At 53.5% G+C, this 27,608-nt stretch overlaps 3 protein-coding genes across 11 annotated transcripts in view; 1 reads left to right on the plus strand and 2 right to left on the minus strand.

Annotated features, from left to right (window-relative positions):
• Positions 1 to 6,549, plus strand: part of ITGAL (integrin subunit alpha L) — a 44,484-nt gene extending 37,935 nt beyond the window's left edge. For both annotated transcript variants that reach the window (XM_082360120.1, XM_082360121.1), the window contains exons 26-31: positions 891 to 1,004; positions 1,247 to 1,303; positions 1,399 to 1,497; positions 1,908 to 2,003; positions 3,048 to 3,158; positions 5,147 to 6,549. In XM_082360120.1, the coding sequence (XP_082216246.1) occupies positions 891 to 1,004; positions 1,247 to 1,303; positions 1,399 to 1,497; positions 1,908 to 2,003; positions 3,048 to 3,158; positions 5,147 to 5,320 (651 nt within the window). In that variant the 3' untranslated portion in view covers positions 5,321 to 6,549. The remainder of the gene's footprint in view (positions 1 to 890; positions 1,005 to 1,246; positions 1,304 to 1,398; positions 1,498 to 1,907; positions 2,004 to 3,047; positions 3,159 to 5,146) is intronic.
• Positions 6,550 to 11,090: 4,541 nt separating this feature from the next.
• Positions 11,091 to 13,786, minus strand: ZNF768 (zinc finger protein 768). Its single transcript, XM_082360132.1, has 2 exons — positions 13,514 to 13,786; positions 11,091 to 13,222 (listed from the first exon to the last, which is right to left on the minus strand). The coding sequence occupies exons 1-2, from the start codon at positions 13,599 to 13,601 to the stop codon at positions 11,625 to 11,627; spliced, it is 1,686 nt and encodes a 561-aa protein (XP_082216258.1). The 5' UTR covers positions 13,602 to 13,786; the 3' UTR covers positions 11,091 to 11,624.
• Positions 13,787 to 17,270: 3,484 nt separating this feature from the next.
• LOC309613375 (zinc finger protein 764-like) lies at positions 17,271 to 25,855 on the minus strand. Of its 8 annotated transcripts, none has more exons than XM_082360137.1 (5): positions 25,781 to 25,829; positions 23,953 to 24,006; positions 21,550 to 23,017; positions 21,288 to 21,401; positions 17,271 to 20,493 (listed from the first exon to the last, which is right to left on the minus strand). In XM_082360137.1, the coding sequence occupies exons 3-5, from the start codon at positions 21,743 to 21,745 to the stop codon at positions 19,577 to 19,579; spliced, it is 1,227 nt and encodes a 408-aa protein (XP_082216263.1). In that variant the 5' UTR covers positions 21,746 to 23,017; positions 23,953 to 24,006; positions 25,781 to 25,829; the 3' UTR covers positions 17,271 to 19,576. The 8 variants fall into 8 exon arrangements, with proteins under 8 accessions (XP_082216263.1, XP_082216260.1, XP_082216264.1 ...); XM_082360134.1 differs by lacking the exon at positions 25,781 to 25,829 and adding an exon at positions 25,649 to 25,742 and having other exon boundaries at positions 21,550 to 23,194; XM_082360138.1 differs by lacking the exon at positions 25,781 to 25,829 and adding an exon at positions 24,620 to 25,616.
• Between the last annotated feature and the right edge of the window lie 1,753 nt (positions 25,856 to 27,608).

A 27,608-nucleotide genomic window follows, 5' to 3' on the forward strand; every position in this document is an offset into this window, starting at 1 on the left:
CTTTCACAACTAAATTCAAATGCTGCCTTTAACATTAGGCCATTTAAATTTAACTTAACTGATGCTTTTAAAGTGTCCACAGATGTTTGTTGAATGAATAAATGGTAGAACCCCACAAACTGGATATGTATTTCCCTGCTTGACCTCCCTGCGATTCATTGGTGCTACTCCTGTGTCACTTTCTTCTACATTTCTGGGTCTTCCAGCCCTAGCACAGACAGATCTTTTTTATAAAAGGCACTTAGGAAATGCTTTTTAAAAAAAAAATCTTGGCTGCGCCGCACAGCTTGTGTGATTTCAGTTCCCCGACCAGGGATTGAACCCAGGCCACAGCAGTGAAAGCCCGGAATCCTAACCAGTAAGCTACCAGGGAACCCCCAGGAAATGTTTCTTAAATAAATTCAGTGCACTTGCCAAAATGTTTTTCCCAAATAATTTTTGCCTCTATCCTTGTTAAATGTCCTTCCTTCTTTCACTCATTCATAAAACTACTTTTTGCGAGGCTGGTTTTGTGCTGGGTAGTGTGTCAAAGCCGTAGGGAATTGCAGGTGAAATGAGCCCCAGCTCCTGCCCTCTCACAGCTCACAGTCTAGGGGGGATAAACACACACAAGCAGATGCTTTGCCATCTTGCTGGTGAACGAGGGTGCTGTGGGAGAGTCAGCCAAACTTTCAGGGATGATGTTTGAGCAGTACCTTGCAGGATGGGCAAGGGTTAGCCACATGGAGGAAGCAGAGAAGCACGTGGAACCCATGCGGTAAGGGTATGGTTGACCACTGCCCGCTGCCTAATGAAGAGTGGGCCCTTGGGTCCCAGCCAAGGAGGATTGGATCTGGGGTGGCCGTTGGGGTGGCATTCAGGGCTCTGCAGCCCCTTGTCCTCTGTACCAGGTGAGGATCCAGCCTTCTGTCTATGACCACAATGTGCCCACCCTGGAGGCCTTGGTTAGGGTACCACAGCCTCACAGCGAGGGGCCCATCATGCACAAGTGGAGCGTGCAGATGGTGAGTGTGGCCCACGGAGGGAAGGGCGCCCAGGTCTCTGGGGGTGAGCTCATGACGTGGGGTTTGGGGGGAGATGTGTGGGGACAGGAGTGAGGATGATTGAATCTGCCAGGGGCCAGTGGGGGAGAACTGGGATGCACGGTGGTATCTGAGAGTGGGGAAGAATGCCAGGTCTGGCCGCAAGGGGCTGGCGTCCCCTCTCAGCTCTGGACTAACTGAAGACCTCGCCTCATCCTTGCCAGGAGCCTCCTGTCACCTGCCACCGTGAGGATCTGGAGAGTCCATCTGATGTGGCTGAGGTGTGGGCCCGTGACCTCAGAAACTGGGGTGGGGGCTGGCCAGAGGGCAGGTGGGAAGAGACCTCCCTGACCCCCTGCTTTCCTTCTTCCCGCAGCCTTGCTCACTTGGAGCCGAGTTCCGCTGCCCAGTGGTCTTCAAGCAGGAGATCCTCGTCCAAGTGATCGGGACGGTGGAGCTGGTTGGGGAAATCAAGGTAGCTGGCAACAGACTCCAAGTGGTTCTGGGGGGCCCTCGAGGGGTGGAGGGTGGGCTTCCCCCCCAGAGAGCCTCCCTGCATTGTCTTGTTCTGTCTTGAGGAAATAGCCCCAGCGTTTACACAGTTGCAGATGAAAGAGGACCATGATTTGTTTAAAATTTGCAGGACTGTTTTCAGGGGCCTACAGATAATTCCTAGGTGTTCTTTATAGGAAAAATGTCCTCCCAATAATGGCAAACGGCACGTTAGAACGCTCCAGGAGAGAATGGGGTAGAGATGGCGCACCCACTAGGACCCATTTTCCTCTGCCTCTGCCCCTTGAGTTGCACTGGGGGGCAGAAGTCAGTGGGTTCTGGGTCCTTGTTCCCTCTGGCCTGATGCCCCACCCCCACCCCTCCCTCCCACAGGCCTCCTCCATGTTCAGCCTCTGCAGCTCCCTCTCCATCTCCTTCAACAGCAGCAAGCACTTTCACCTCTATGGCAGCAATGCCTCCCTGGCCCAGGTATCTCTCTACCTCCTCAGAAGACCCGGGAACAGAGGGCAGCAGAGGAACGGGAGGAACCCAGGACAGGGCTAGGAGAGCTGGAGCTGGGAGTGTGGGCAGCCACAGAGGAGAAGGTTTGGGCTTTAGTGCAGTAAGAACCTCCCCACAGGGCTTCCCTGGTGGCTCAGTGGTTAAGAATCCGCCTGCCAATGCAGGGGATACGGGTTCGAGCCCTGGTCCGGGAAGATCCCACATGCTGCAGAGCAGCTAAGCCCGTGCGCCACAACTACTGAGCCTGCGCTCTAGAGCCCGCGAGCCACAACTACTGAGCCCGCGTGCCACAACTACTGAGCCCGCGTGCCACAACTACTGAAGCCCGCGTACCTAGAGCCCATGCTCCGCAACAAGAGAAGCCACAGCAATGAGAAGCCCGCACACCACAATGAAGAGTAGCCCCCGCTCACCGCAACTAGAGAAAGCCCTCACGCAGCCACGAAGACACAGTGCAGCCAAAAATAAATAAATTAAAAAAAAAAAAAAAAAAAAAAGAACCTCCCCACAGCCAGAGCCATCAGCCTTGGCACAAGCAGACCACAAGGTCAAGATGGGTTTGATGGCAACTCAGCCAAGGGGCCCCCACCCCACACGCAGGGCATGACAGGAGGGGCCCAGCACATGCAGAGCCCGGCGTTGAGAGAGTGGGCGAGATGGGTTTAAGAGCAGGAAGCTCAGAGCAGGAGAAGGGAAGGGGCAGCTGAAAAAGTAAGCAGAAGCCAGATTCTGGAAGGCATTGCGTGCTGAGCTGGGGTTCTGGCATTTCATCCTGGGGCTAAGGGAAGCCTCTTAAGGGTTTAAGGGGGCCGTGGTGCATATTTGCCTGTTCATTCTGGTGGCTGCAGTGCAAGGTGTACTGGAGAGGGGGTCTGGGCCCAAGCCCCATGTCGTGCGTGACACAGTCCAGGTGGGAAATGCGGAGACCTAGGGACTGAGGCCAGATTCACAAGAAATGTCAGGGGTGGGAACGGCTTCTTCCCTGCACTCCCCACCTCTCCTCTCCCCCAGGTCATCATGAAGGTCGACGTGGTATATGAGAAGGAAATGGTCTATCTCTACGTGCTGAGCAGTATCGGGGGACTCTTGTTGCTGCTACTGATTTTCTTAGCTCTGTACAAGGTAGGAGCTTCTGCGAGGAACGGGCACCCAGCCAGGCTGGGGAAAGTGGAATTGGCAGGAGTCAGGGAGCAGAATACCAAGATGAGGGGGCTTTAAAGCCAGAAGGGGCCTCAGCCTACTCCTCCTTCTACAGATAAGGCTACTGAGGCCCAAAGGGCAGGCAAGACTTTACCCCCATCCCTCAACAAGCACTGGCAGAGCCAGACCTGGGTACCCAGGGAGAGGAAGGAGAAGGAATGTCCCACATATCGAGGGCCAGGCACTGGGATACGGAGGCACAGAACACACACATGGTCCGTGCCTTTGAGATGCTCACAGTCTATGGGGGAGACAGACACGAACATGATGGGGGCTATACTATGTGCTCTGGGCCTATAACACAGGGACCTAACTGAGGTTGGGGGGAGTCCAGGAAGGCCTCTCAAGAGAGGTGGCCTTTAAGTTGGGATTTGAAGGATGAGTAGAAGTTAGCCAGATGAAGAGTGCTGGAGGGCAGCTGTTCCACGTGAAAAACTCAAATATTCCAGAAAAGAAAACATAGAAAATCAAAGTTTCTCCCTATTGCAACCCCAGAGGTTTGTCATTAACAACCATTTTGTTTATATTCCTCCATGTTCTAATTTTATTGTTAACGTATATGTGAATGTGTGAGCATGAGAGAGAGAAAGAGAAAAGCCAGTGGATGTGCGGATGTGTACAAAACGTTACTGTATATACTGCTTGGGAGCTTGTATTTCCCCCTGGATATTATATCTTGATGTCTTTCTGTCTGAGCACAATCAGATTTGCCTCTTGCTCTTTAGTTTTGTTTTTTTAATTTTTAAAAAAACATTTATTTTTTTGGCTGTGTTGGGTCTTCATTGCTGCGTGTGGGCTTTCTCTAGTTGCGGCGAGCTGGGGTTACTCTTTGTTGTGGTGTGCGTGCTTCTCATTGCAGTGGCTTCTCTTGTTGCGGAGCACAGGCTCTAGGCGCGCAGGCTCAGTAGTTGTGGCGCACGGGCTTAGTTGCTCCTCAGCATGTGGGATCTTCCTGGACCAGGGCTCAAACCCGTGTCCCCTGCATTGGCAGACAGATTCTTAACCACTGTGCCACCAAGGAAGTCCCTGCCTCTTGCTTTTTAACCCGTGTGGTTTTCTACTGTCTGGATGCCTCACCTTTTATTTAACAAGATCCTTATTGACGAACGTTTAGATTGTTTGGAATTGACCTTTTTTTCAAACTGTGTGCCAAAAGGCTTTTATTATTATTACTTTTTTTTTTTTGGCTGCGTTGTGTCTTCATTGCTGCGCGCAGGCTTTCTCTAGTTGCGGCGAGCGGGGGCTACTCTTCATTGCGGTGCACAGGCTTCTCATTGCGGTGGCTTCTCTTGTTGTGGAGCACGGGCTCTAGGCGCACGGGCTTCAGTAGTTGTGGCACATGGGCTCAGTAGTTGTGGCGCATGGGCTTAGTTGTCCTGCGGCATGTGGGATCTTCCCGGACCAGGGCTCGAACCTGTGTCCTCTGCATTGACAGGCGGATTCTTAACCACTGTGCCACCAGGGAAGTCCCAAAACGCTCTTGTTACCAACATCTTTGCACACTTGTCCAGATATTTTTTAGAATCAATTCCTAGAGCTGGTATTACTGAGCCAAAGAATATATATGTTTTGAGCTTTCACCAGAGAGTGCATGGCCCCTACTAATAAGCCCTATATAAGTGCAGGCTCTTGCTGTTAGTATTACTGGATATTGTCAAATCACCCACCCGCAATAATGGTACGTGACATTTTGATGAGCCTCAGGAATGAACTATTAAACGTACAGCTTTTTAACATATTGCCAAGAAGCAGGTGTGGCAGATCCCCTCGCCCCATCCCCAGAGCAGATGCCACCTGTCTGTGGCATACGTGACTTATCCCTATAAACGGTACTTTCATGTTTTGCCGGGGCCAAATTGTCCAAAGGGCTCTGTGGACTCTTTGTTTACTCAAGTCTTGTCTTCTTACAGGTTGGTTTCTTCAAACGGAACCTGAAGGAGAGGATGGAGGCGACCGTAGATGCTTCAAATGAAATCACTGGAGAAGACGCTGGGCAGCCGGCGTCTGGGGAAGAAGCCAAGGACCCGGGCTGCCTGGAGCCCCTCCACGAGGAGGAGGCCCGGGACGGAGGTGGCAGGGACTGAGGTGCAGGCTGGATGCAGAAGGCCCAGGACTGGACTCGGGATGCCTGGTGTCAGCCTGTCTCTACCTGAATTTCACCATGTGTCCTTGGGCAAGTCACTGCCCCTCCGTGAGCCTCAGTTTCCCTATCTTGAACATGGGCCCATTCCTGCCTGCCTCCTTTGCAGGCTTGTGGTGAGGATCCTTTGAGGGATGGGCCAGGAAGGCCACAGAGGTGAGGCCTTGTAATTATCATGTGGTTCTGGCTCCCACCGGCCCCTGTTAGTTTCCTTCCCTGGAAGAAAACATCTGATCTAAATTTGGAGAAACGGCAATCTCAGAACCTAGAGACACTCCAGGCCCTCATACCCACCTGCCCTTGGATGTCTGCAGAGGCCTCAAGCTCCCAGAACCTTGCCTTGCATCCTCTCCTGCCTGGAATCCAGTCAGCTTTCAATTCTCCTACCAGAGAGCAAATCTCATCTGTGTCACTACATTGCTCCTCCAAACCCCTTGCCCTTTGGCTAACAGATTCCTTAATAGGCCTTCCAAAATCTGCAAAACTGAGCTGTTTCCTTCCCAGCCTTTTCTAGAGACATCCCGCCTCCCTTTCTAAGCGCCAGTTAACCAGCCTTTTCACTTGCCCAGCTCCTTCCTGGCTTACTGCCTTCACCCAGACTCTTCTCACTTCCTGGAACATTCCTCCTGCCTCGTTTTCCTGCCTAACCCTCTCTCAGCCTTCAGATCTCAGTTCACACATAACTTCCACAGGGCAACGCCCCAACCCCAACTCAGTTTGGTTCCCATATTATACATGCTTACACTAGCCCGCACTTGTCCTGCATAGCACTGATCATATTCGTTAATTGTTAAGTGATTTACTTAAATTAAACAGTGGACTCCAGGGGGGTAAGGATCATACCTTTCTTGTTCACCTTGGGACCCCTGGTGATATCACAGAGCCAGACACATAGTAGGTGCTTGAGACAATTTCACTGAATTGTGAGGGTGCCTGTGGGAAGATAGAGAAAAAAGTTTGGATGGGCCCCATGGCAACCCCATCCGACAAGGCTCAGTCTGCCCCAGGCGCCTGCCCCCTCCCTCCACAGCCCCACCCCAGGACTCCATCACTTCCCACTGTGGCCCCCACCATGAGATTGTGAGCTCAAGGATGGCAACTGTGTCCGTTTACCTGGCTCCCAGTGCCAAGCACAGCACCTGTACATAGTTACCAAATAAATGTGAAATTCTGGCCAGTTTTGTGTTGTTTTTGTGCTGGTGCAACATTCCAGCCTGGCTCAATTAAATGAAAATTTCCTGGAATTAAATGGGAATTCCAGTGGTTAGAACTTGGAGCTTTCACTGCCAAGGAGCCAGGTTCGATCCCTGATCGGGGAACTAAGATCCCACAAGCCACGTGGCGTGGCCAAAATAAAAAAGAATATTTCCTTCTCAACCCTCCCACTAAGTGGGACCAAAACAGTCAAATCTTTTTTTCTTCCCTTTCTCCCTTCTCCTTCTCCTTTTTTTATTTGCCATGATGACCCTCAGAAACTGACATGTGCTGGACGTTGTCAGTTCATTCAAAAGAAGCAGCAAGAGAGGCACAGAAATTGAGGAAAGGTTAGGGAGGCATTGACAATTTATCAAGCTGTGAGAATAGACCTTCTCTGATACCCCCACTTAAAAATTTTTTTTTTAATTGAGGTATAGTCGATTTATGCCCTCCCCCTTTTTTTAAAGAAATGGTTGTTGGGCCTTGACCCTGAAACCGCCTCCCCCCGCCCCTGCCTTAGAAGGAACAGAGGGGACTAGTCACTGCTGCCCTCTTGTGGTCAGTAGGACACCGGGGGAATATTGAGTAACTCTAAGGTCAGCTCCTGTCCAGCAGTGGGAGGTGAGAAGCAACATTTGGTCCCCCAAGCAGTGACCTTTGATGGCTCCCTTCTGCCTACAGCGGAGTAAGTGGACATTCCTGAGCCGGGCACACAGGCTTTCAAAGCCTGCCGGCCTCTCCAACCTCATCACCCCCTTCTGGTCCAGCCTCCAAGGAACCATGGGGCTGGCTCCAAAGCAAGACATCAGGAAGGAAGAAGTGAGGCTCATTTTCCTAGAAAGGGGAAAAAAATGTTTTGACCATCGGGAGTATCACTGAACTGCTAAAAGTACATGAAATGATCTGTAAGCCTCATGAAGCGTAAGTTGGGTTCTATTCATTCCTGCAGGATTTCTTGAGCACTCTGTGTCAGGCCCTGTGCTGAGTCTAAGGACCTGCTTGTGAACATGACAGACAAGTCCCTGGCCTCGGGAAGCTTCACTTCAGTGGGAAAACAGCGAAAAAGTAGAAATGTGATTCCAGGTAGTGATAGGGCCGTAAAGAAAGTGAAGCGGGACAAGGGGTAGGGGGTGATGGAGAGGGCCCTTTTACACAGGTGGTCGGGAAAGTCTCTCTGAGGAAGCGAGATTCTGTGACATGAGGAAAAAGTGAATATTTTCATCAGGCTGGCAACAAAACACAGAAAATCTGGAAGGTTCATTTCAGGAACAGACCTGCTGTCATCACGCCAAGGAATCTCTCTTCCAACTTGCTCAAGAGTACTGTCTTTGTGGTAGTTCCCCGGCGGTCCAGTGGTTAGGACTCCACGCTTCCACCGCAGGGGGCACGGGTTCAATCCTGGTCGGGGAACTAAGATCCTGCAGGCTGCGCGGTGCAGCCAAAAAAAGAAAAAAAAGAGCACTGTCTTCAAACACCTCGGCATCCTTCCTGCCTCTGTGCCTTCACACGCACTGTTCCCCTTGCCAGCCTGTCCAACTCCACCTGTGTTCTTTTCTTTTGAACTCTTCTCCATTATGGTTTATTACAGGATATCAAATATAGTTCCCTATGCTATACAGTAGGTCCTTGTTGTTTCCACCTGTTTTCTATCCTTTAAAATCTTTCTACTTCAAAGTATTGATACTTCAAAGCTTTTCTCATCCCCTTGGTTCCTGGACAAAGGACCCAATTCATCACCACTTCGTTTATGGCTCATCGGGGCACGTGACGCTGATTCTGTGGGCCCCTCTCTCAAGACTAGGAGATTCTGGAAGGCGGGAATCAGCCCTCACGTGCATTACCAACACCGACCCCTCACCAGGGCTGGCACAAAGGTATTGTTCAATAAATGTTTGATTCAGTGGCCCTAAATGTATATGGGTTAAATCTATTGGTTTTATCCAATTAGAAATTAAACCGGAGAAAATCTCAAAACATAAGAACATCCATGCCTACATTCCACACAAGCCATCAGAGTGATGACATACGTCATCACATGTCATGCAGCTTCTAGAAAACAGTTCTTTATGGGAGAAACAGAGTGAAAAAAAGTAAATAACATCTTGAGTATCGTTAGGAAAATGGTCAAAACCCAGTCAGCCCTAGGATGGAATCCAGGCTCTGCTGCTTCCTAGCTGTGTCATGTGGGGCAATTTCCTTATCCTCCCTGGGATTCATTTCTTCATCTGCTAAACAGGAATAATAGTAGTCTGTACCTCAGAGCCGCTCTGAGCGTTAAATAACACGTGTAAACTGCTTAGCATTGTTCCTAGCGTTTAAGCGCTAATGGTGGTGGACAGAAATGGTTGGTCTATTGTGCAGGAGGAGGGTGTAGTAAAAGCAGCAGGCTGACCACAAGTCAAGAGACTTGGTGCTGGAGCTCTTCCATTAGCCCTTCCACCTTGACCTTGGGGAACACACATGTCCTTTCTGGGTTTGGTCTGCTCCACCTGGCATCTGAAGGTACCTCAGGAGCTGTCATGAAGAGAGGGGTAGAGGCTGAGCAGCTGAGTCCCACCCTCATTTGAACCGATATTAAATACCAAGGCTACTGGGAATTCCCTGGCAGTCCAGTGGTTAGGACTCTGTGCTTTCGCTGCTGAGAACATGGGTTCAATCCCTGGTCAGGGAAATAAGATCCTGTAAGCCACATGGTGTGGCCAAAAAAAACCCAAATACCAAAGCTACTTTATCAGTTAAGCACCAGAGGCACTGTACCCAGGTCCTTCTAGCTTTCAAGTGCCTACAGTTGGGAGCCAAAGAAAACTTCAACTCCAAAATAAGGAGATTAGGGCTTCCCTGGTGGCCCAGTGGTTAAGAATCCGCCTGCTAATGCAGGGGACACGGGTTCGAGCCCTGGTCTGGGAAGATCCCACATGCCTCGGAGCAACTAAGCCCATGCACCACAACTACTGAGTCTGTGATCTAGAGCCCAAGAGCCACAACTACTGAGCCCGCGTGCTGCAACTACTGAAGCCCACGTGCCTAGAGCCTGTGCTCCGCAACAAGAGAAGCCACCACAATGAGAAGCCCACGCACTGCAAGGAAGACTAGCCCCTGCTCGCTGCAACTAAAAAAGCCCACACACAGCAGTGAAGACCCAACGCAGCCAAAAATAAATAAATAAAATAAATTTTAAAAAACAAAAAAACAAAATGAGATTAAATTGTATAATTGCAATAAATGTTGTAGTAAATGTCTACAAATGGAATATGTCAGGTAGTCAAATGCAGTTCTGTTCGACATATATAGTTACATATATGAACTATATTAAATGTGGGAGTTGGAGTATTTTAATATTTGAAATTATGTGTGGTAGGGTGGCTGTACAAAAATGTGCATAAAGTTTACAAAGGTCTTTAAAAGACTGTGAGATTTCCCTTGAAAAGTAGTGTTCTACATCCAAAATAATTTAATCTTTGAAAACCACTAAACACACCAAACCGTACTGAACTACATGATCTCTAGGGCCCCTTTCCGGAGTTGGTAGATCATGAGAGGCTGGATTGAAATGTGCTTAGAGAGGTCATTTGCCCTTGACAAGTTATAAGGCCTGAGGATGGGCGCGGGGCCGAGGGTGATGTCAGGATCCTGAGGCCCAGGAGGCCGTATGGAGCGATGACTCCCCACCCGCCTGTGAGGCTGAGCTGCTGGGGGCAGGTGGAGCCGGGCAGACATGGTCTGAACGTCTCCTTCACAGGGAACTTAGCAGGTGTTCCTCTCAAGATGTGCCCTGCAGCTGAGTAGTTCCCTGAGGTGTGGCCTGTCCTCCTTAGCTAAGCTCACGACAGGCCATACTCCAGAATTCCCGCAGACTCACTGATGGCACCAACTCCCCATCATTTCCTGAGGAGCCAAGTGTTAGGAGGCTGAGGCTCAGATGTGAAAGGAAAGTAGGATAAAGATGGGGTGGTAACAACACGGTCCTAAAAAGGACCAGCCTAGTGGGTCTTAAAGGCTGAAGTTGTCCAACCTTCATACTGGGTCCAGTAAGCTCCCCCTATGGGTGGGGTTGGAACTGCAGACAATCCCTGTAATTCCGGTCAGTCAGAGTGTGCACAGAGGGGTGGCTAGAGGTTCCAGCTGGGAGCGGGGAGGGGACAGCCCAGCTGGCTGCTGGGAGCCTGGGAGAGCTGGAACGCAGGCACTAGGCCTGGATATGAGAATCAGGGTCTGTTTTCTGACCCAAGGACAGACCCTCCGTGTTTGGGAATAGGGACCTCCACAAGGTTGAGGGTTTTCTCACACCTGCACTGGACCCCCTTTGTGTTTGTGCAGCATTCAAAGCACAGGACGTGAACTTGCACAGATATGGGCAAGTCATGTCTCCTGAGCCTCAGTTTATAAGATTCCAGTGAAACACCGACTATAAAAGCACTTCCCAGACAAGGGCTTACAGCTTCACTGGCTGCAGTTATGACCTAGTATCTCCCACTGCCCAGGGCGCTATCCATGCACACATTTTAAGGACAAGTCTCTTTTACCACGTAAAGGTTTTTATTGAACTCAAATTCGGGGGCTCCAAAGCCTGAGGAAGACAAGGGAGGCTGGGGTTTGCACTCAGAAGCCAGGCCAAGCTTCGGGGCCCCACTCCCCGCCCCGCCTACCCTTACCCCTTCCTGACTCAACGAGGGTCTCAGTAGCTACCAATCTAAGCTACCCACTCTAATTAAGTAACCCAACCCCCCCTCCCCCCACCCCCACCTAGCACTTTGCCAAGCCAGGCTTCCACCAAGGGGCATGCTGCTGCTGAGGCCAGCTCTCTGCTGACCTCTTTCTGGATCTCTCCCAGAGCCTCTGGCTGCCAGCTTGGCCTCCCTCCAACCCCTCTTCATAGCCCATTTCCCATAAGTCTCCGTGTCATGTCGCTTCCTCCATCCAGGCCCCCTCTCCTCCTAGAACCCTCGACTCCTCCCTCCTCCAGCGTTTCCCCTATTCTCTCTCATGGTTGCTCTAGCTCCCTGTCCCCTTCTCTTCTGCCCACCACCTCCCCACCCCGACGGGGTCCCAGGTCAGCGCCGGCCGGCTGCATGGGTCCGCTGGTGGCGGATGAGGTCGGAGCTCTGAGAGAAGGCCTTTCCACAGTCATCGCACTTGTAGGGCCGCTCCCCGCTGTGGACCCGGTGATGCTGCAGCAGCGTGGAGGAGCGGCAGAAGCCCTTGCCACACACGGCACACCTGTAGGGCCGCTCGCCCGTGTGGGAGCGCTGGTGCTGAATCAGCGTGGAGGAGCGATTGAAGGTCTTGCCGCAGTCGGGGCAGCTGTAGGTGCGACCCGGCAGGTGGGTACGGGCGTGGATGGCCAGCACCGAGCTCTGGCCAAAGCGCTTGCCGCACTCAGGGCACTTGAAGGGCTTCTCGCGGGCATGGCTGCGGGCGTGGGGGATAAGTGCCGAGCGCTGGGAGAAGCTCTTGCCACAGATGCCACAGCTGAAGGGCCTCTGCCCGGTGTGCACCCTCTGGTGACTACGCAGGGATGAGTTCTGGCTGTAGCACTTGCCACACTCGGGGCAGCTGTAGGGCCGCTCATGGCTGTGGGTGCGCTGGTGCCGCAGGAGGTAGGAGCTGTCGCCGAAGGCCTTGCCGCAGTGCGGGCACTTGTAGGGCTTCTGACCAGAGTGCGTGCGCTGGTGGCGAAGCAGGTAAGAGCTGTCAGCGAAGGCCTTGCCGCAACGGGGACACTTGTAGGGCCGCTCGCCCGTGTGCGTGCGCTGGTGTTTGATGAGGTCAGAGCTCTGGGAGAAGGCCTTGCTACAGACCTCACATTTATAGGGTTTTTCACCTGTGTGGATGCGCTGGTGCTGGATCAGGGTGGAGCCCCGCCCAAAACTCTTCCCACAGATGCCGCAGATGTTAGGCCTCGGGCCCTGCCCACCCCTGGCCCGGCCACCCCGTCGGCCTGGACCACGAAGGGTCCCCGTCAGGCCCAGGGGATTCTGGAGCATCTCAAACTGGGGTGTAGCCAGCAGGGCCCCTGTGGGCATCTCAAAAGGGGGCCCTAGGGGCAGGCCCCCAGTGGGCTGCTCCCCAAACCCCTGGGTGAAAGAGTCCAAGGGGTGGACTCCCAAGGGGATGCTCAAGGGATTCTTTTCCTCAGGATTCAGAAGAATCTCTGCACCTTCCTGGAATTTGGAACTTTGAGCTTCAAATTCAGGGCTCTGCGTTTTGAACTCAGGATTCTGGGGTTCAAATCCAGGGTTCTGCGGTTCATACCCCGGGCTCTGGGATTCATACCTGGAGCTCTGAGATTCATATCCAGGGCTCCGGGGTTCATACCCAGGGCTCCGGGGTTCATATCCAGGGCTCTTGGGTTCATACCCAGGGCTTTGGGGCTCATACCTAGGGCTTTGGGGTTCAAACTCAGGGCTCTGAGAATCTGATTCAGGGCTTCTGGGTGCAAACTCAGGGCTTGGGGGCACAAAACCAGGGCTTCGGGACTCAAAACCTGGACTCTCAGGCTCAAACCTGGGGCTTTGGGGTTCAAACTCTGGGCTTTGTGGCCCAAACCCAGGGCTCTGGGGTTCAAGCCCAAAAGGTATCTCTTCCACCTCATAGTCCCCAGTGCCTTCTTGCTGAGAAATTTCCTCTTCCTCATTCTCACTCATGTTGCCTGCAGGATCAGAGAATTACAGAAAACCCAGATTGTGTGGGGCCTGGAAGGTCACTGGGTCCCACCATTAGTTGCCACAAACCTTTCCCTCCTCCTCAAGCAGGGTCGCTGGCCCTCGGGCAAGTGCTGAAATTCCCACCTCCCCCTCAGCAAACCCAGGACACCCGGTCCCCGCCCCCGCCTCCTCCAAGTCCCAGGTGTCCAAGCCCCCGGCTCTCTTCCCCTCCCACCCACTACAGCCCCCTCTCCCGCTCCCAGTCACGCCCCTCGGAGGGGCGCTCCCTCCCTCACCTTTGAGGGACCCTTCGGGGCTCCCCATTTCGTCAGGACTTTGCACATCCCGGGGCTCGAGGCCCCACGGCGACGCCTCCCGTTCCATCCCCGCCGGCTCCCAGTGCGGCGGCAGCGGCGATGGCGGACGATCCTGCGACCCGGTCTGAGTGCCCCGAGACCCGGGCCCTCGCCGCCCGCCCGCTCAGCGCTACCCAGGGGACCCGGCTGTCCAGCCCCGGCCCCTGAGGCCGGACGTCTTGACCCTGGGCCTCTCCGGCCCGCCGGGCCCCTCCCCTACCCGCGGCCCCGCCCCCACCCACAAGGTCTCGGCTTGCCCTGGGGTCCTCGCAGGCCCCCACACGTCGTGGCCTCGGAAATGAGGGGCTTCACGACTCGCCTTGCCGCCCCCGGATACCGCTCCCCGCCCGAGACCCCGACGTCTGGCCTCCCAGCCCCGGGGTGGGCTGCGGCTGGCCGTCCCCCTCCCCTCTGCACAGGAAGTGTCCGTCCGCGGCCAGTTTCCCCCGCTGGCTAGCGCCGCGGCCTCTCTAGGAGCGGCTGGAGGTGGAAACTCGTTGGCATTAACCCTGGGCTGGATGGCCCCGGCGTCGAGGTAGGCGAGGACGGGGCGCCCTGGAGCCGGCGGGAGAAGCTGGGGCAGTTTGTGTGCCTATGTCCTAGGTCCTGTCCGCCCGGGGGCCTATATGTCCTTCTCCCGGCCCTGCGTCCGTCAGTGCCTGTGGCCAAGGGCGAGGCAACAAGCGAGACCAAGGTCAGCGAGAAGGAGCGACGCTTCCCGGTGCCAGCGGGGGCGGTGTCTACCTCCCCTCCCCTCCCGGGCCTTGGGGTCAGCTCTGGCCGCGCCTCGGGACCCCACCCCGCCACTTAGGCTCATCGAGGCTCCTGAGTCTGGAACCCCCCTCCTCGAACTCCACTCCCCCACACCGGCGTGCCCACCCGCACTCCTCCTGGCCCCCTCCGCTCGCGGCTTCTCGTAATCTCCACCCTTCCCCCTTCAGGGAGGGCTAGGATCGTTGCCAAGGAAACAGGCCTGCCTCCAGTTTCCGGAGGCACCGCCCCTCCCTCCCAGGGAGTTCACCGATTGGTCGGTGCAGCGCGTGCTTTCACCGTCCCGCCTCCTCCCACTACACCAACTGCTAGGCGTTAATGGTCGCCAGGGAACGCGAGGCACCTTTCTGATTGGTTGCATGGTGCGCAGGCCGGTTCCACCTTTTCTGTGCTTCAGAAGTGCTAGCGGGAGGAGTGGGAGGGAGGTCCCTGGCGTCTCCCTTCTTGTTGAGCCTGTGCTTTCAGACATTTTCCCGCCCCCATTTACCCTTCATTAGGTTTTATCTTTCTGAAGAATGAAAGACAAGGCATCTGAGGACAGACACCCTTGACTCCCCGGTCTCTTCTCACACTCTCTTTCCCAGCACTTTCCTTCTTCCCACAGGTTCCAGGTGCTGAAGGGGCCAGTGGGGGGGATCCTGCCGCAGAAAGAAGGTTGTTTCCTTTTCTGTTACCCTGACTCTCCCCTTCACCTTCCCCAAAGACTGAGTTTAACTCAGTCCCTTGGAGCCTTTGTCCCTGGTTCCTGGATTTTCTCAGGAGTGGAAGTGGATAGGAGAGAACCACTCTCCAGTCCTGTCTGACTTGGATAGAGGCTTGTAGAGGAAGGGAACCTGAGAAACACTGCCCTAGGTGCAGCTTTGAATCAAAGGAAAAGTGACCCTGGAAAGACAATTTAATAGGATCCAGTTCTTGTCCTTCTTCTACCCTTGCTGCTAAAACTAGTTGGTAGTGTTCTTGACAATTAATGAACCAAATTCTCTCTGTGGGAGTGATGCAGGAGCCATAGATTGTGTTTTCTTATTGCCTTACCAGACAAAGGAAAGAAGGAAACTGCTGAGGAGGAAAGATGGCATCTTCCATTCTCCTGAAAGGAGATGAGAACAAGAATTTGGAGAATTCCAAATGGGAAAAGGCTGGAGAGATGCGATCTCAGTTCTCAGTAGAGGCTTACAGACAGAATCACAGATAGAGACCTTCCTACAAATAAAGCAGGAGTCCTTTTCTGCCCTCCAGAGGATCAGCTTCCAGCTCCATGCGTCTCTCCCATCCCACTGTCTGTCCTAAAACCTTCATGAAGAATGGCTCACAGGGTCCAGCACTAGAGGGCCCACACAGGCCTACAAGTGCAGTGATTATGGGAAGATCTGGACCTGGGCCACCTCCTGGTCATCCCCAAAGCACACAAATGAGAGACAAAAGTCTCCTTCATGAGACACTTTCCTCTGACGTCCAACCTGCTTACCCACCAGAAAATTCCCACAGGAGAGCAGCCGTCCCCTGCAAAGTATGTGGTGAGTCCTCCAGCCCCAGCTCTGACATGGTCCCTGCCTGCACTCTTCATAGCGTGGGCCACAAGCCCCACGAATAGCAGAAGTTGGGCCAGGGCTTCAGTCTGCTCTGGCACCAGTATTTCCATGTGGAAATTCAGTCTCACTAGTACCTGGCCGACTTCCAGGCAGCCTCCTCCAGCACCTGTCCTCTCCATGCAATGGACCTTCGAGAGGCAGCCAGCCTCTGCCGGCCACATGCCCATAGCAGGGATAGGCTCTAAGCGCAGGGAAGACTCTGATGAGGGTTCCAACTTGACCAAGTGCATGTCCTGAGTTGGGCAGCCGCTTCGTCCACAGCATCATCCCTCGGCGTGCAGCAGCACTGGGGCAGAGCTGTTCAGTGTGCCGCCACAGTTCATGGTCCAACCAACTTGGCCCACACCCAAGAGAGTCCTGACAAAGGTTCTATGTGAGAGGGGCTTCTGTGTGACCCGCTTCCTCCCTGCATGCAAAGGACAAGCCCTCTAAGAGGCCTTCTGTCAGACGCTACAAGAGATGCCCAGGTATATTCAAGAAGCTTTGAGGTACCCAGAAAGAGACCAATCATGACACAGGCCCCTTTGGGAAGAACAAAGGAAATGGGAGTCTTTGTGTATGGCGAAGTCATCAGCTGGCCTGACACATTTAGAACGGGCCCTGACACCAACCCCTACTCTTGCAACGCTAAGAGCAGCTAGAAAATAACATTTTTATGTTCAGAGCAGTGGTTCTCTCAAACTTTAGCAGCCATAAGATTCCACCCCTGGAGATACAATAGACTAGGGACAGGGCCCAGGGAGCTAGCTGCATTTTGAAGAGATAACTGCATGTGATTCTGTGACAGAAAGGCCTTACTTTGAAAAATATTGGCCTAGAGCAGGTTTTAGCTTCTGAGTCATAAACGTCTTTGCACGTACTGTTCCTAGAAAGATACACATAAACAAATATTCCCCCCAAATTTAGGGGTCTTTGGAGCTCATATCAATACTTATCCTTTACATGGCTTGGACAAACTAGGAAGGGGCCATGTGGTCATGGCCTTGACCTCTCACTCTGGCCATGTGAATGGGGCTCATGTTTTCACTGGTGCAGACAAGCATTTCTCCTGATGCACCAATGAAGCCCTAGGAAAACCCTCTTCCTGGCTTAAATTGCTTCAGGGGCTGAGCCTCAAAAACCTGTGGTAGCGGAGAGAAAAGGGAGCCTTACCTTTAGGGCAAGTATCCATGCCAAGGAGTGAGGAGCTAAGAAGGGGGTGAGGCTGAGGCTTAAGCGTTCCATGATACTCAAATATTAAGTGGGGGGAAAATTGGGTCACGAGGGCAGGAAGCAGAGGAGTTGGTTCTGGTTTGGGGGCCCTAAGCAAGTCTTGAAAACTTCAGAGCACTCAGAGAAAGTAGTAATTATACCTTTAATTGGCAAGCTCAGACAGGGTCCAGATCTGGCTTTGAGGCTGACCTGAGAAGTGGTATTGCAGGCTGCGCTTTCCCCAGGCAGTGCTGAGGGGCAGGGGGAAGGATGGGTTGGACACTGGCTTCTCTAGGGGAATAAAAGCTGGTACAAAGGTAGCTACTACTGCCAAGGTGCCTCTCCTCACTCCCAAGGTGCCTCTCCTTACTCCCACATTCCCCCTGTGACAGGTGGCATATGAGCCAATCCTCCTGGTGAAGTTTAGTCTAAGAGAGATCTTGGTGGGGTCAGATTGGAAGATTAGGTTGGAATCAAGTCAGTTCATCACTTTACCTGAACAGTGTCTTTTCCCCAAGTTTTGTACCTCTTCCTTTAGAAGTTTCTTTAGGTTGACAAATCTGGTTTCTTCCTAAGGCCAGACACAGGGCTGAGTTCTCAGAAGGGAAGTGCACACAGGCCACCAAGGACATAAGTCCTTGCTACTCCTACTTGAGGGGAAGGGTCATCCTGACCAGAGGCAAGAAAGGGTCTACACATGGCTGGCTGCTTCCATCACCTGGACAAGGCTGGACTCTGACCAAAGGAATGAGTGGTAGATGGATGATGGAGTCACAGGGTGATGGGGGAGGGATTCTCTGCAGAGCTTGGGAATACAGAATAGTACAGTTCCCTCTGGCTACTAACCCCAAATGTTCCTGGCCTTGTCGTCCTTTGTTGGTGATGGAAGTCCTAAAGAGAATGAAGATGCAAGCTTTGATTTTGTTGGCCCTGGAACTCTCATCTAAGGCTGGTTTCTCCCTTGCCCTGTTGGCTATGTGGCTGTTTTGTCGCTCATCTTGTACCTGGGCTTCACTAACACTGTGCTGCTCTGTCCCTAGTCTAGGTCAGTGCTGGGTGTCATCTCAGGGAGTGGGAAGATGCTTCCAGAACCCTGGCTGAGACACTGGCAAGGAACTCAAGAGTGGTATGGTAAAGACAGCAGGAAACAAAGAATCCTAGCATCTCACTCCGTGTGTGACCTTGGACAGGTTGCTCAGCTTTCCCCAGTCTCAGTGTCCCCAAATGCAAAAGGATGGAAAAGCTAAGATCTCTTCCAGTTCAGAAATGTGATGAGGCCCTCCTGGCTGGGCCTAGAATAGCAAAGCCTGAGCCATAGGGCTCTCCCAGGGAGGCCCAAGGAGTACTAGAGGGGTCTCTCAGGCCCCTCCCCTTCAAAAACAGGAAGTGCAGGTCAGCTGCGTGGTGCTGAGGTGGAGACACCACTCCATTTGGGGCAAAAAATTCAGTCCTGACTGCCTCTTCCTGATAGGCTGTCCTCTCCAAGCAAGATGCTTCCTTCCATAGGCAATGATGAGGGTGAAATGAGTTGATGGACAAGACAGTAATTTGTAAACCATAAAATGCAGTATGAGCCAAGATCTAACATAAAGCCTCCTTTTACTTCTCTCCTGCCACCCTTTCACAAATATGCTCTCTACCTGAATCCCTGATTCAAGAACAATTGAATGCTGTAGACTACAGTTTGCAAACTCAAATGACTACAGGAACCCAACAGGTCATGTAAATGAGTAGAAAAATGCCAGATGGAGAGGGCCTGCTTTGCCGGAGATGTTGGCGAGCCATGATGAGTGCCAGCTGACACTGGTCAGGAGGTGATAAGGAGTGGCGGGCATGCTGGAGAGCCTGGTCTCCATCCAAAGGGGCAACTGCCCCTCAGCTCCCACCAATTGTGGTTTTGTGGGAGCTCAGGTGGAGTTGCCAAATCTTCGGATTTTTCAAGAGAGGCCAGAAACCTGGTTTTTTGTGTGAAATATCCTCGTTTTTAAATCTTAACCAATAATTCATAACATTTAAAAATGCTGGCTGGGCTAAAAACTATATATATTTTAAAAGGCTGCTACAGACCACATTCAGTCCTGAATGTGACCACATTCAGTACCCGGCCATCAGTTTTTAACTTTTGCAGTAGTCACTGGGTAAAACAAAGTTCTCCACCTCAATCCTCTTAGAAACAGCCTTTTCTTCCCCACAGTGGAAGTCTAGTGGGGGTTCTAACCTCAGCCCTAACTCAGCAAAGGGGGCTTCTAGAGTCTGGGACAGTAGGGAACAAGGTATCAGCAGATGAAGCTCGTGAGGGCCTAAGATGAAACAGTCCTCCTCCCCCAGGTCCAGCTCTGGCTGGGACTTCTGTGGCCTCCCCGGAGCTGCCGGAGTTTCAGGCCCCTGAGGCCACCCTGGGCCTCAGACAATGTCTAGATCTTCACCCTTTGCCTTGTCACCGTTGAGGCCATCACCCACACTCCTGGAATATCTCTGGGTAGTGCTGGAAGCCCACGGGTGGGTCCAGGTCCCCTCGGCCAGAGGCCAGGGTCACAGGCAACCCACTGGCACCCCGGCCCCTGCGCCGCCCCGCCCCGGGCCGATGGACCCACTGGTGCTTGGCCATGGCTGACTTCTGGCCAAAGCACCTGCCGCATTGCGGACAGGCGTAAGGGCGCTCGCCGCTGTGGGTGCGCCGGTGGGCCGCCATCTCGGAGCTCTGCCGGAAGCAGCGCCCGCAATCTGGGCACGGATAGGGCTTCTCGCCCGTGTGGGTGCGCACGTGGCGCCGGAGGTCTGAGGCGTGGGCGAAGGCGCGGCCACAGTCTGGGCACGGGAATGGGGTCTCGCCGCTGTGGACCCGCTGGTGCTGGTAGAGGGCGGAGCTCTGGCTGAAGCAGCGGCCGCAGTCAGCACAGCTGTAGGGCTTCTCGCCCGTGTGGACCCGGAGGTGGGTGGTGAGGGCGGAACGCTGGGTGAAGGCCCGGCCACAGTCCGGGCAGCGGTGGGGCCGCTCCCCTCGGTGGATGGCCCGGTGCTTGCTCAGAGAGGAGGCCTGGCTGAAGCCCTTGCCACAGTCAGGGCAACTGAAGGGCTTCTCGCCCGTGTGGGTGTACAGATGCTCCACCAGGGTGGAGCGCCAAGCGAAACTCTTCCCGCACATGTAGCAACCGTGCCTCTGGTCTGCCCTGGGGACCGGGGGATGGGCACAGAGTGGTGGGCGACCCCGGCGAGGCACCTTCGATGGCTGCTCCCAACCATAAGAAAACCCAGCAGAAAAGGGTTTGAGAGCCATCAGCCCGGGAGGCTGAGCGTCCACAGAAAGGATCTTCCCCAGTGCCTCGGTCCCTTCTCTTTGTCCTTTCTCTTCCTTGTCTCTGGAACCTGCTGGGAGATAAGGGGAGAGCTCAGACCCTGGCTTATCCTGGTCCTTGAGTCCCACAGCCCATATGGGGACAGAGAAGCCTCTTAGATACAGGCACCTTCTGGACCCACAGCTGCCTCTGGGACTCAGCTTGGTACAGGCAGGGAAGCTAGGAGTGACACCTTTTCCTCAGCTGCACAGGATGGTAAGAAAAGCTGAAGAGACAGAGAAGGAAGGAACAGGGGCACAGTACATTCTACTTCAGGGCTGGGGAAATGGGGGTCAGAGGGATGACAATTTAACTGGATCACGGAGGATGAGTGGATGGTAAGGATGCAGCACAAAGAGAGGCATGAAGGTGACTGGCATTGACAAGTTCAGAGGGGCTGGGCACGGTGCAACAGGTGGACAGGACGAAGTGGAGGAAGAAAACCGTGCAAGCCAAGAGAAAGGAGGCTGCTACAAAAATACAACAAAAAGAAAGTAAACGAAAACAGAGGAGGTGGCAGAGGAGCTAGAGAGCAGGCAAACAGCAGACGGGGTGATGCGGAGCTCCAAGGAGCTTAGAGACCGACTAGATGTGAGGGGCTCAGATACCGCGGAGCTGTAGTGGAGTGGAGAGGCAGGTATGCCTGGGTCACACTCACAGCCCCTTTCTAGGCTGAATCCAGAGCTAGGCAGGGACCAGGCATAATAACCTTAGCTGGGAAAGCAATTCAGGGAGGAAACTGATGAGCAGGTAAGGAGTTGGCAGAGGGTAGCAGGATGGGTCGGACCCAGAGGAAGTCCCCACGGGACAAAGTACCCACTACTTCACCTGTGTCTGCTTCTCTAAGACACTCTCCCGTCTCAGGATCCCGGGCATCTGGACCCCACAGTTCGGCCTCTTCCTCCACCCAGGAGATGAGGGCTGGCTTGGTGCCTCGGAAGCCTGGGAGAGAAGAATGCAAAGCCCACGCTGCTGGGGAGGCCGCCGCCCAGGGTCGCGACTTTCTGGGGCCTCCCACTCCACGTGCAGGACCCAGAGGTTGGGCGGGGTGGACGGGGTTGTGGGCGCAGGCGAGCAGGTGGAGCCTCACCGAGCGCGCCCAGGTGGCCGTAGGTCTCTCGCATCACGTCCCGGTACAGGGCCCTCTGCGCGGGCCGCAGACACCCCCACTCCTCCGGGGAGAAGTACACGGCCACGTCCGCGAAGCTCAGGGGCTCGGGTTTTCCCCCCTGGCGCCCGGCCCCGTTAGCTTCCCGCGCGGGGAGCGGGGCCGGGGGCGGCGCCATCGTAAGTGCCACCCCGGCGGCGGGCCAGCGCCACCCCTACCCGCCGGGGTCCGCGGAGCCTCCGCGATCAAGAACGCTCCCTGGCCGGGCCCGAGGGTCGGGGCGCCGTCGTGAGGCCGGGAGACCAGGAACGGCCCCTCGAGGGCCCACGGGGGTGGCTGAACACTAAGAGCGGGTGGCTGAAGGTGCACCGAGAACCAGAACTGGAAGATGCCTTCCTAAGAGATGGCGGCAACGCGGCCCCACGAACTTCCCTCCCGCGCCATCGTGCCCAGATGACGCCGCCCCGGTGTCTCCAGGTGGCTTTGTCTTCGAGCCCTCAGCCAACATGGCCGCGGCGGCTACAGGCGCCCGAGGAGGCGCTGCCACCATCCCGGAGGCGGCGTTCCCCAGAGCTTGGCGCCCGGCCCCAGAGGCGCGGCGGCCCGGCTTCCCCGCCGGGTCCCCGCGCCCGCCGCGCTGGAGGCGCAGCCGCGGCCCCGCCCAGGTTTGGAACAGCGACCTCCAGCCCAGACCCCAGGCCGCTCCGCGCTGTTAATTCAGACGTTCAGTTTCGTCGCTGGCCCATCACTGGGTGACAGCAGGCTTCCCCCAGTGTTAAGGGTAAAAAAAATGGAGCGGGTAAAAGAACCTTCTCTACTGGAAGCTTGATAGAGCCTGAAATTATGGGAGCTTCTGTTTCAGGAGGTCGTGGGGGCAACTGGGGAAGAGTAGGGTGAGGTCTGAGAAAGGTCGGAAGGACCCTCCTTCTGTAAGCTTACGCTCCCCCGACATGCCCTACAGGACGTCTCCCGAACATCTATTTACCTCTAGCTCAAGCTTGGCTCCTGAGCTCCTGATCACAGAGCCACCTGCCACCTTGCCCCGGCATGGATGGCCCACAAGCACCTCGGACTCTGCGTGGCTCAAACTGAATTCATCCCTTTCTTCCCATAACCTGCCCCTCCTGGAGTCTTTGTCTTAGCAAATGGCACTAACTCTCTCCATCATTTCTACCTCCAAACCCTCTCTCTCACCGGACGCATTTATTGACTGTCTAGTCTGTGCTTCCCACAAGCCTTCATAAATACCCTGCCCTAAGAAGCCTTGATATTTTTCCTTTGGCCACTTACATCAGTCACAGCATTTCACACACTTCATGAACATGCACTTCACATCTTCAGCAGCTCTGGGGTCTACTCTGGAGCTCTTGTCTGTTTGCCTCCTTCCAAAGGCCCCCCTGAGGCTTCCACCTGACACCCTGTATCCAGTGGCTGCTTCTCCCTACGGGAGCTGGGCAAGTAAAGAGTTGATCTCAGCAGGAGGGAAGGGGGAGACATAAACTTGGGAGGGGTCAGCCTGGCCAAGGAGAGAGGCTTGTTGTAGGGTGGTCCGTGGAGGGTAAGGACTAAGGGTGCAGAGTTGCCCAGGGGCTCAACCCCAGCAAGTTGTCTTAGCCTCTCAGGCCCCCTGAAGGACACAAAAGAAATTAGAAAATTTCCACTAAGAGTGATGGCTTTTTGTCACCTGTCAGTGCCCATCCCTATCACACACTGGAAGAGCCCTGGGTAGTGCTGAAAGCTCACAGGGGGGGTCTGGACTCTCCTGGAGAAGAACCTTGGGCAGAGTCTGCACCCCTGGGTCAGACCCTGAGGGCCATGGTACCAAGCTGGTGGGTCTACTAGTGGCCTCTGGCTGAAGCACCTCCCACTGTGGGGACAGTTGTAGGCCTGCTTGCCTGTGTGAGTCAGCAAGTAGCATGAGAGTTACTGCACTAGCTGCAAGTAAAGGGTCCCTCTCCAGAGTGCACTGGGCCGGGACTTCCCTGGAGGTCCAGTGGTTGGGACTCTGTGCTTCCACTGCAGGGGGTACGGGTTCGATCCCTGGTTGGGGAACTAGGATCCTGCACGCTGCGTGGTGTGGTCAAAAAAGAAAAAAACACAAAACAGAGCACACTGGGCCAAGTTGAAGGTAAAGGTAAAGCATGACTGCACTTGGGGTGGGGATGAGGGTGTGGTGTGAGTGCCAGGTGTTGAAGCTGGGCACAGACTGAGGGCCTGGGAAAGTCCTGACTACAGGGAGCCTTGGCCACAGGCTCCAAGACCACATCAGTGTCTCTGACTGCAGAGCCTCATGACAACTCCCAAATGGACTCCTTCTGCTGACCCCTTCCAAATGTATCATTTTTCTGAGTGAGTGTTGGGAAACACAGCAGATTCAAAACTTACCTTTTTTCCTGTTAACTCTCCAAGGCCTACTTATGTTCAGGTGATGGAATCAACCTTCACAATGACAGAAGCATTCAGATGGGTACCCAGCCCTGGAAGCCCCCTTCTAGACTGTATTGGCCAGTTGAGGGCTCCCAAGTCAGGGACATTCCCACCCACTCCAGGGCCAACCAGAAGAGATACTCTCAACCAGAAGGGCAGCTGTTATAGGAACCAGGGACCTGGAAGACTGATGAACTGCCTCCATCCTAAACTTGAATTCACACACTGCCACTGACCTACGGTCTGGATGATTCATACAGTGTGACCTAATCATGTGACCACTTGGATGCCTCAAAGCCAATTAAGTGAGAAAGAGAAGGTCAAGATTGCAGTCTCCAGTGGGTGTCATAAATTCAGGTCAGCGAAAATTAGTAACACCAGCAGTAAAGAACATATAGATGGTGTTTCTTGCTCAAACGTTTTCCCTTATACCTGACACTGGGACATCACCTCCACTTCCCATCTTTCTGGCTTTCTCTCAGGCTTCCTCCTCCAGGGGATCCTGAGCACCTGTACCCCACAGCTGGGTCTCCTGCTCCACCCATTTGATGAGGGCTGGTTTGGGGTCTGGCAAAACTGGGGAAGAACCCTAATCATCCAATAAACATTTCTTAAGACTACCTACGCGTTCATTTAATGAAAATGTATTGGGCACCGCATGTGTGCCAGGCATTGTTCTAGATGTTCCAGGTATTGGAGACATTGGTGAACCAAGATAAAGTACCTGCTCTAAGAGAGGTACCAGGTAGGGGCTTTGCTGGCACAGGTGCAGAGAAGACCTCTGGGCAGATTGTGCTCAGGGCTATAGAGATGGACACAGAGCTGCAGTTTAGAGGAGACTTCCAGCACAGGGCAGAAGAGCTCCAGGAGGAATTTCATTTCTTTTCTTTCTTTCTTTCTTTCTTTCTTTCTTTCTTTCTTTCTTTCTTTCTTTCTTTCTTCCTTTCTTTCTTCCTTTCTTTCTTCCTTCCTCCCTCTCTCTCTTTCTTTTCTTTCTTTCTAATTTTTATTAGAGTATAGTTGATTTACAATGTTGTGTTAATTTCAGGTGTACAGTGAATCAGTTACACATATACATATATCCACTCTTTTTTAGATTCTTCTCCCATATAGGCCATTACAGAGTATTGAGTAGAGTTCCCTGTGCTATATACTAGGTCCTTATTAGTTATCTATTTTATATATAGTAGTGTATACATGTCAATCTCAATTTCCCAATTTATCCCCCCCCAAGGAATTTCATGAAGATGGCATTTGAGAAGGGCATTGAAGGGTGTTAGAGTTGGAGGTCAGTGAATAACACAGCAGAATAGCAAGAACAAAGGCTTATTAAGCTAGAAGCATGTCCAAAGAACAAAGATTCTACTTAGCTGGAGTCAAGGAGATGGCTTGCCTGTAGGGAAAGATCTGGTTTGAGTCCGTGGAGGTTAGTGTGCCATGCGCCTTGAAGGCCGGTACAGGTTTTAGAAGTTTTTGCAGTGTTGAAATCTGACCGGAGAGGGTCACTTATGAATTTAGGCTGATCTGGCGAGGATGCCGGGAAACAGGGTCACCCTGACTCTGTTGGAGTCAGGCTCAGTGGATTCAGGCACCTGTCCCTGTTCGTCCCTCCCACCCCCTTCCCTTTTCAGAGATCCGGGACGCTGGATCTCACCGAGCATGGCCAGGTTAAGGTATGCCACCGCAGACATCCCCACTCCTCGGGGAAGAAATACAGGGCCACCTTCACGAAGCCCGTGGCCCTCGGCCTTCTCCCAGGTCCTTCCCGCCCGGCCTTCACCGGCACCTGCGCAGGGAGCCCAGAGCAGAGCCGGGGACGGAGTCTTGGGCTCACCACCATATCCCCGGGTTGGGACGCTGGGGATTCGGCCTGCGGTGCTGGGTGGGGGTGGGTCCCTCCGGGCCCAGACGACCGGAAGTAGCTTTGGGTGGGGCCACTCTAGGACGGCGGGAAACGGCCCGTTACGCGAACTCGTTGGTCCCAGGGCCGGGAAATGAAGAAGCCCTCAGAAGAGATGGTGGCACCCTACCGTCCTTCTACTTTAGCGAAAGGCATGTAACAGCTTCAGTGTCGGCCTGGCGTTGATGATCTGGTATACTCCCCCCTCTACTTGTCTTCTCTTGCTGTTCCGCTAGTGGCCTTGCAAGGGCCCCTTGCCCGTAGTTAAGATGGCCGCAACCGCTTCGGCGCCCGCGCTCAGGTCGGGTGGGTGAAAGGTGAGGCGCGGGTGAGGGAGGGCTGGCGGCGGCGAGAGGTTTGGGAGACGGGGACGCCGGGCTAGGAGTGAGGGCCTGTCCGGCCAAATGTCCTCTTCCCAATCCCCGCAAGAAGGCCCAGTCAGTGACCCGGTCATTAAAATATTTTTTTTTATTACTGGCAAACTAATTCATTTCTCAGGTTTTTGTTTTTTGTTTTTTTATTTACAAGGTACATAAGAATATTCAGTGAATGTCCTCTCCCCCAGCCCCCCACCATTCCTCTAACAGTTTCTTAAATGTCCCTACAGTGATTGTGCCTTATAGAGATAGTCAGTTTGTCTATAGTACTTCCACACATTTACTAGCTCTTACTGAGGACACTGGGCCGAATGCCTCTCAGTCCCTTAGAGTTCAGTCATTTTACAGAAAGGAACTGAAACCCAGTTATGACCCAAGGTCAGGCAGCCCATTAGTGACTCGGGGTTTTCAGACTCCTAATGTGAGCCTTTCCACCGCCTCCTGGCGCTGCCTCCTCCAGGCTCCCAGAAAAGTAACATGAACGCTTCAAATGTACTGGCCCCTGCTGACATTGTGAAACAAACTGGATTCTCGTTATTAAGTCATTATTGTAGTATAAAAAGTTAGACGAGGGACTTCCCTGGTGGCGCAGTGGTTAAGAATCCGCCTGCCAATGCAGGGGACACGGGTTCGAGCCCTGGTCCGGGAAGATACCACATGCCGCGGAGCAACTAAGCCTGTGCGCCACAACTACTGAGCCTGCGCTCTAGAGCCCACGAGCCACAACTTCTGAGCCCACGTGCCACAACTACTGAAGCCCGGGTGCCTGGAGCCCGTGCTCTGCAGCAAGAGAAGCCACCACAATGAGAAGCCCACGTACCTCAACGAAGCGTAGCCACAGCTCGCTGCAACGCAGCCAAAACTAAATAAATAAAAATTTTTAAATAAACTTATTTTTAAAAAAAAAGGTTAGGGACTTCCCTCGTGGTCCAGTAGTTAAGACTTCACCTTCCAATTCAGGGGGCACAGGTTCGATCCCTGGTTGGGGAAGTTCCACATGCTGTTGGGTGTGGCCAAAAAAAAAATGTTAAAAAAAAGAAAAAAGTTAGATGAGTTACTGGATGACAGGACCCGTTTGCTTTCATGCTCCATCTAAATGTGCTTCCAATTCCAAGCTCCCCTAGCAGAACAGTGGCCGACTATGCAAGAGCTGCAGTTGGTTCTGTGATGTGACTAAGACAATAATAATGTTAGCTTATCTTGATCGATCACTTACTGCATGCCAGACTCTGTTCCAAGTGCTTTTGCCTGTTAACTCAATTAACCCTCACAACACTTCAGAGATAGGTACCCTTCTGGATCAGGAAGCTGAGGCGCAGAGGAATGACCTTGCCCCA

This window comes from Balaenoptera borealis (genome assembly GCF_965194805.1).
Source record: "Balaenoptera borealis genome assembly, chromosome: 16".
NCBI lineage: Eukaryota > Metazoa > Chordata > Mammalia > Artiodactyla > Balaenopteridae > Balaenoptera > Balaenoptera borealis.

Excerpts from the sequence above, each read along its gene's own strand:
- ZNF768 (XM_082360132.1), bottom strand. The coding sequence starts at position 13,601 with ATGGAACGGGAGGCGTCGCCGTGGGGCCTCGAGCCCCGGGATGTGCAA. Across the intron at positions 13,223-13,513 it reads CCCCGAAGGGTCCCTCAAAG|GCAACATGAGTGAGAATGAG; the intron begins GTGAGGGAGGGA and ends CTGATCCTGCAG.
- LOC309613375 (XM_082360137.1), bottom strand. The coding sequence starts at position 21,745 with ATGGCGCCGCCCCCGGCCCCGCTCCCCGCGCGGGAAGCTAACGGGGCC. Across the intron at positions 21,402-21,549 it reads CGGCCACCTGGGCGCGCTCG|GCTTCCGAGGCACCAAGCCA; the intron begins GTGAGGCTCCAC and ends CTTCTCTCCCAG. Across the intron at positions 20,494-21,287 it reads TCTTAGAGAAGCAGACACAG|CAGGTTCCAGAGACAAGGAA; the intron begins GTGAAGTAGTGG and ends CTTATCTCCCAG.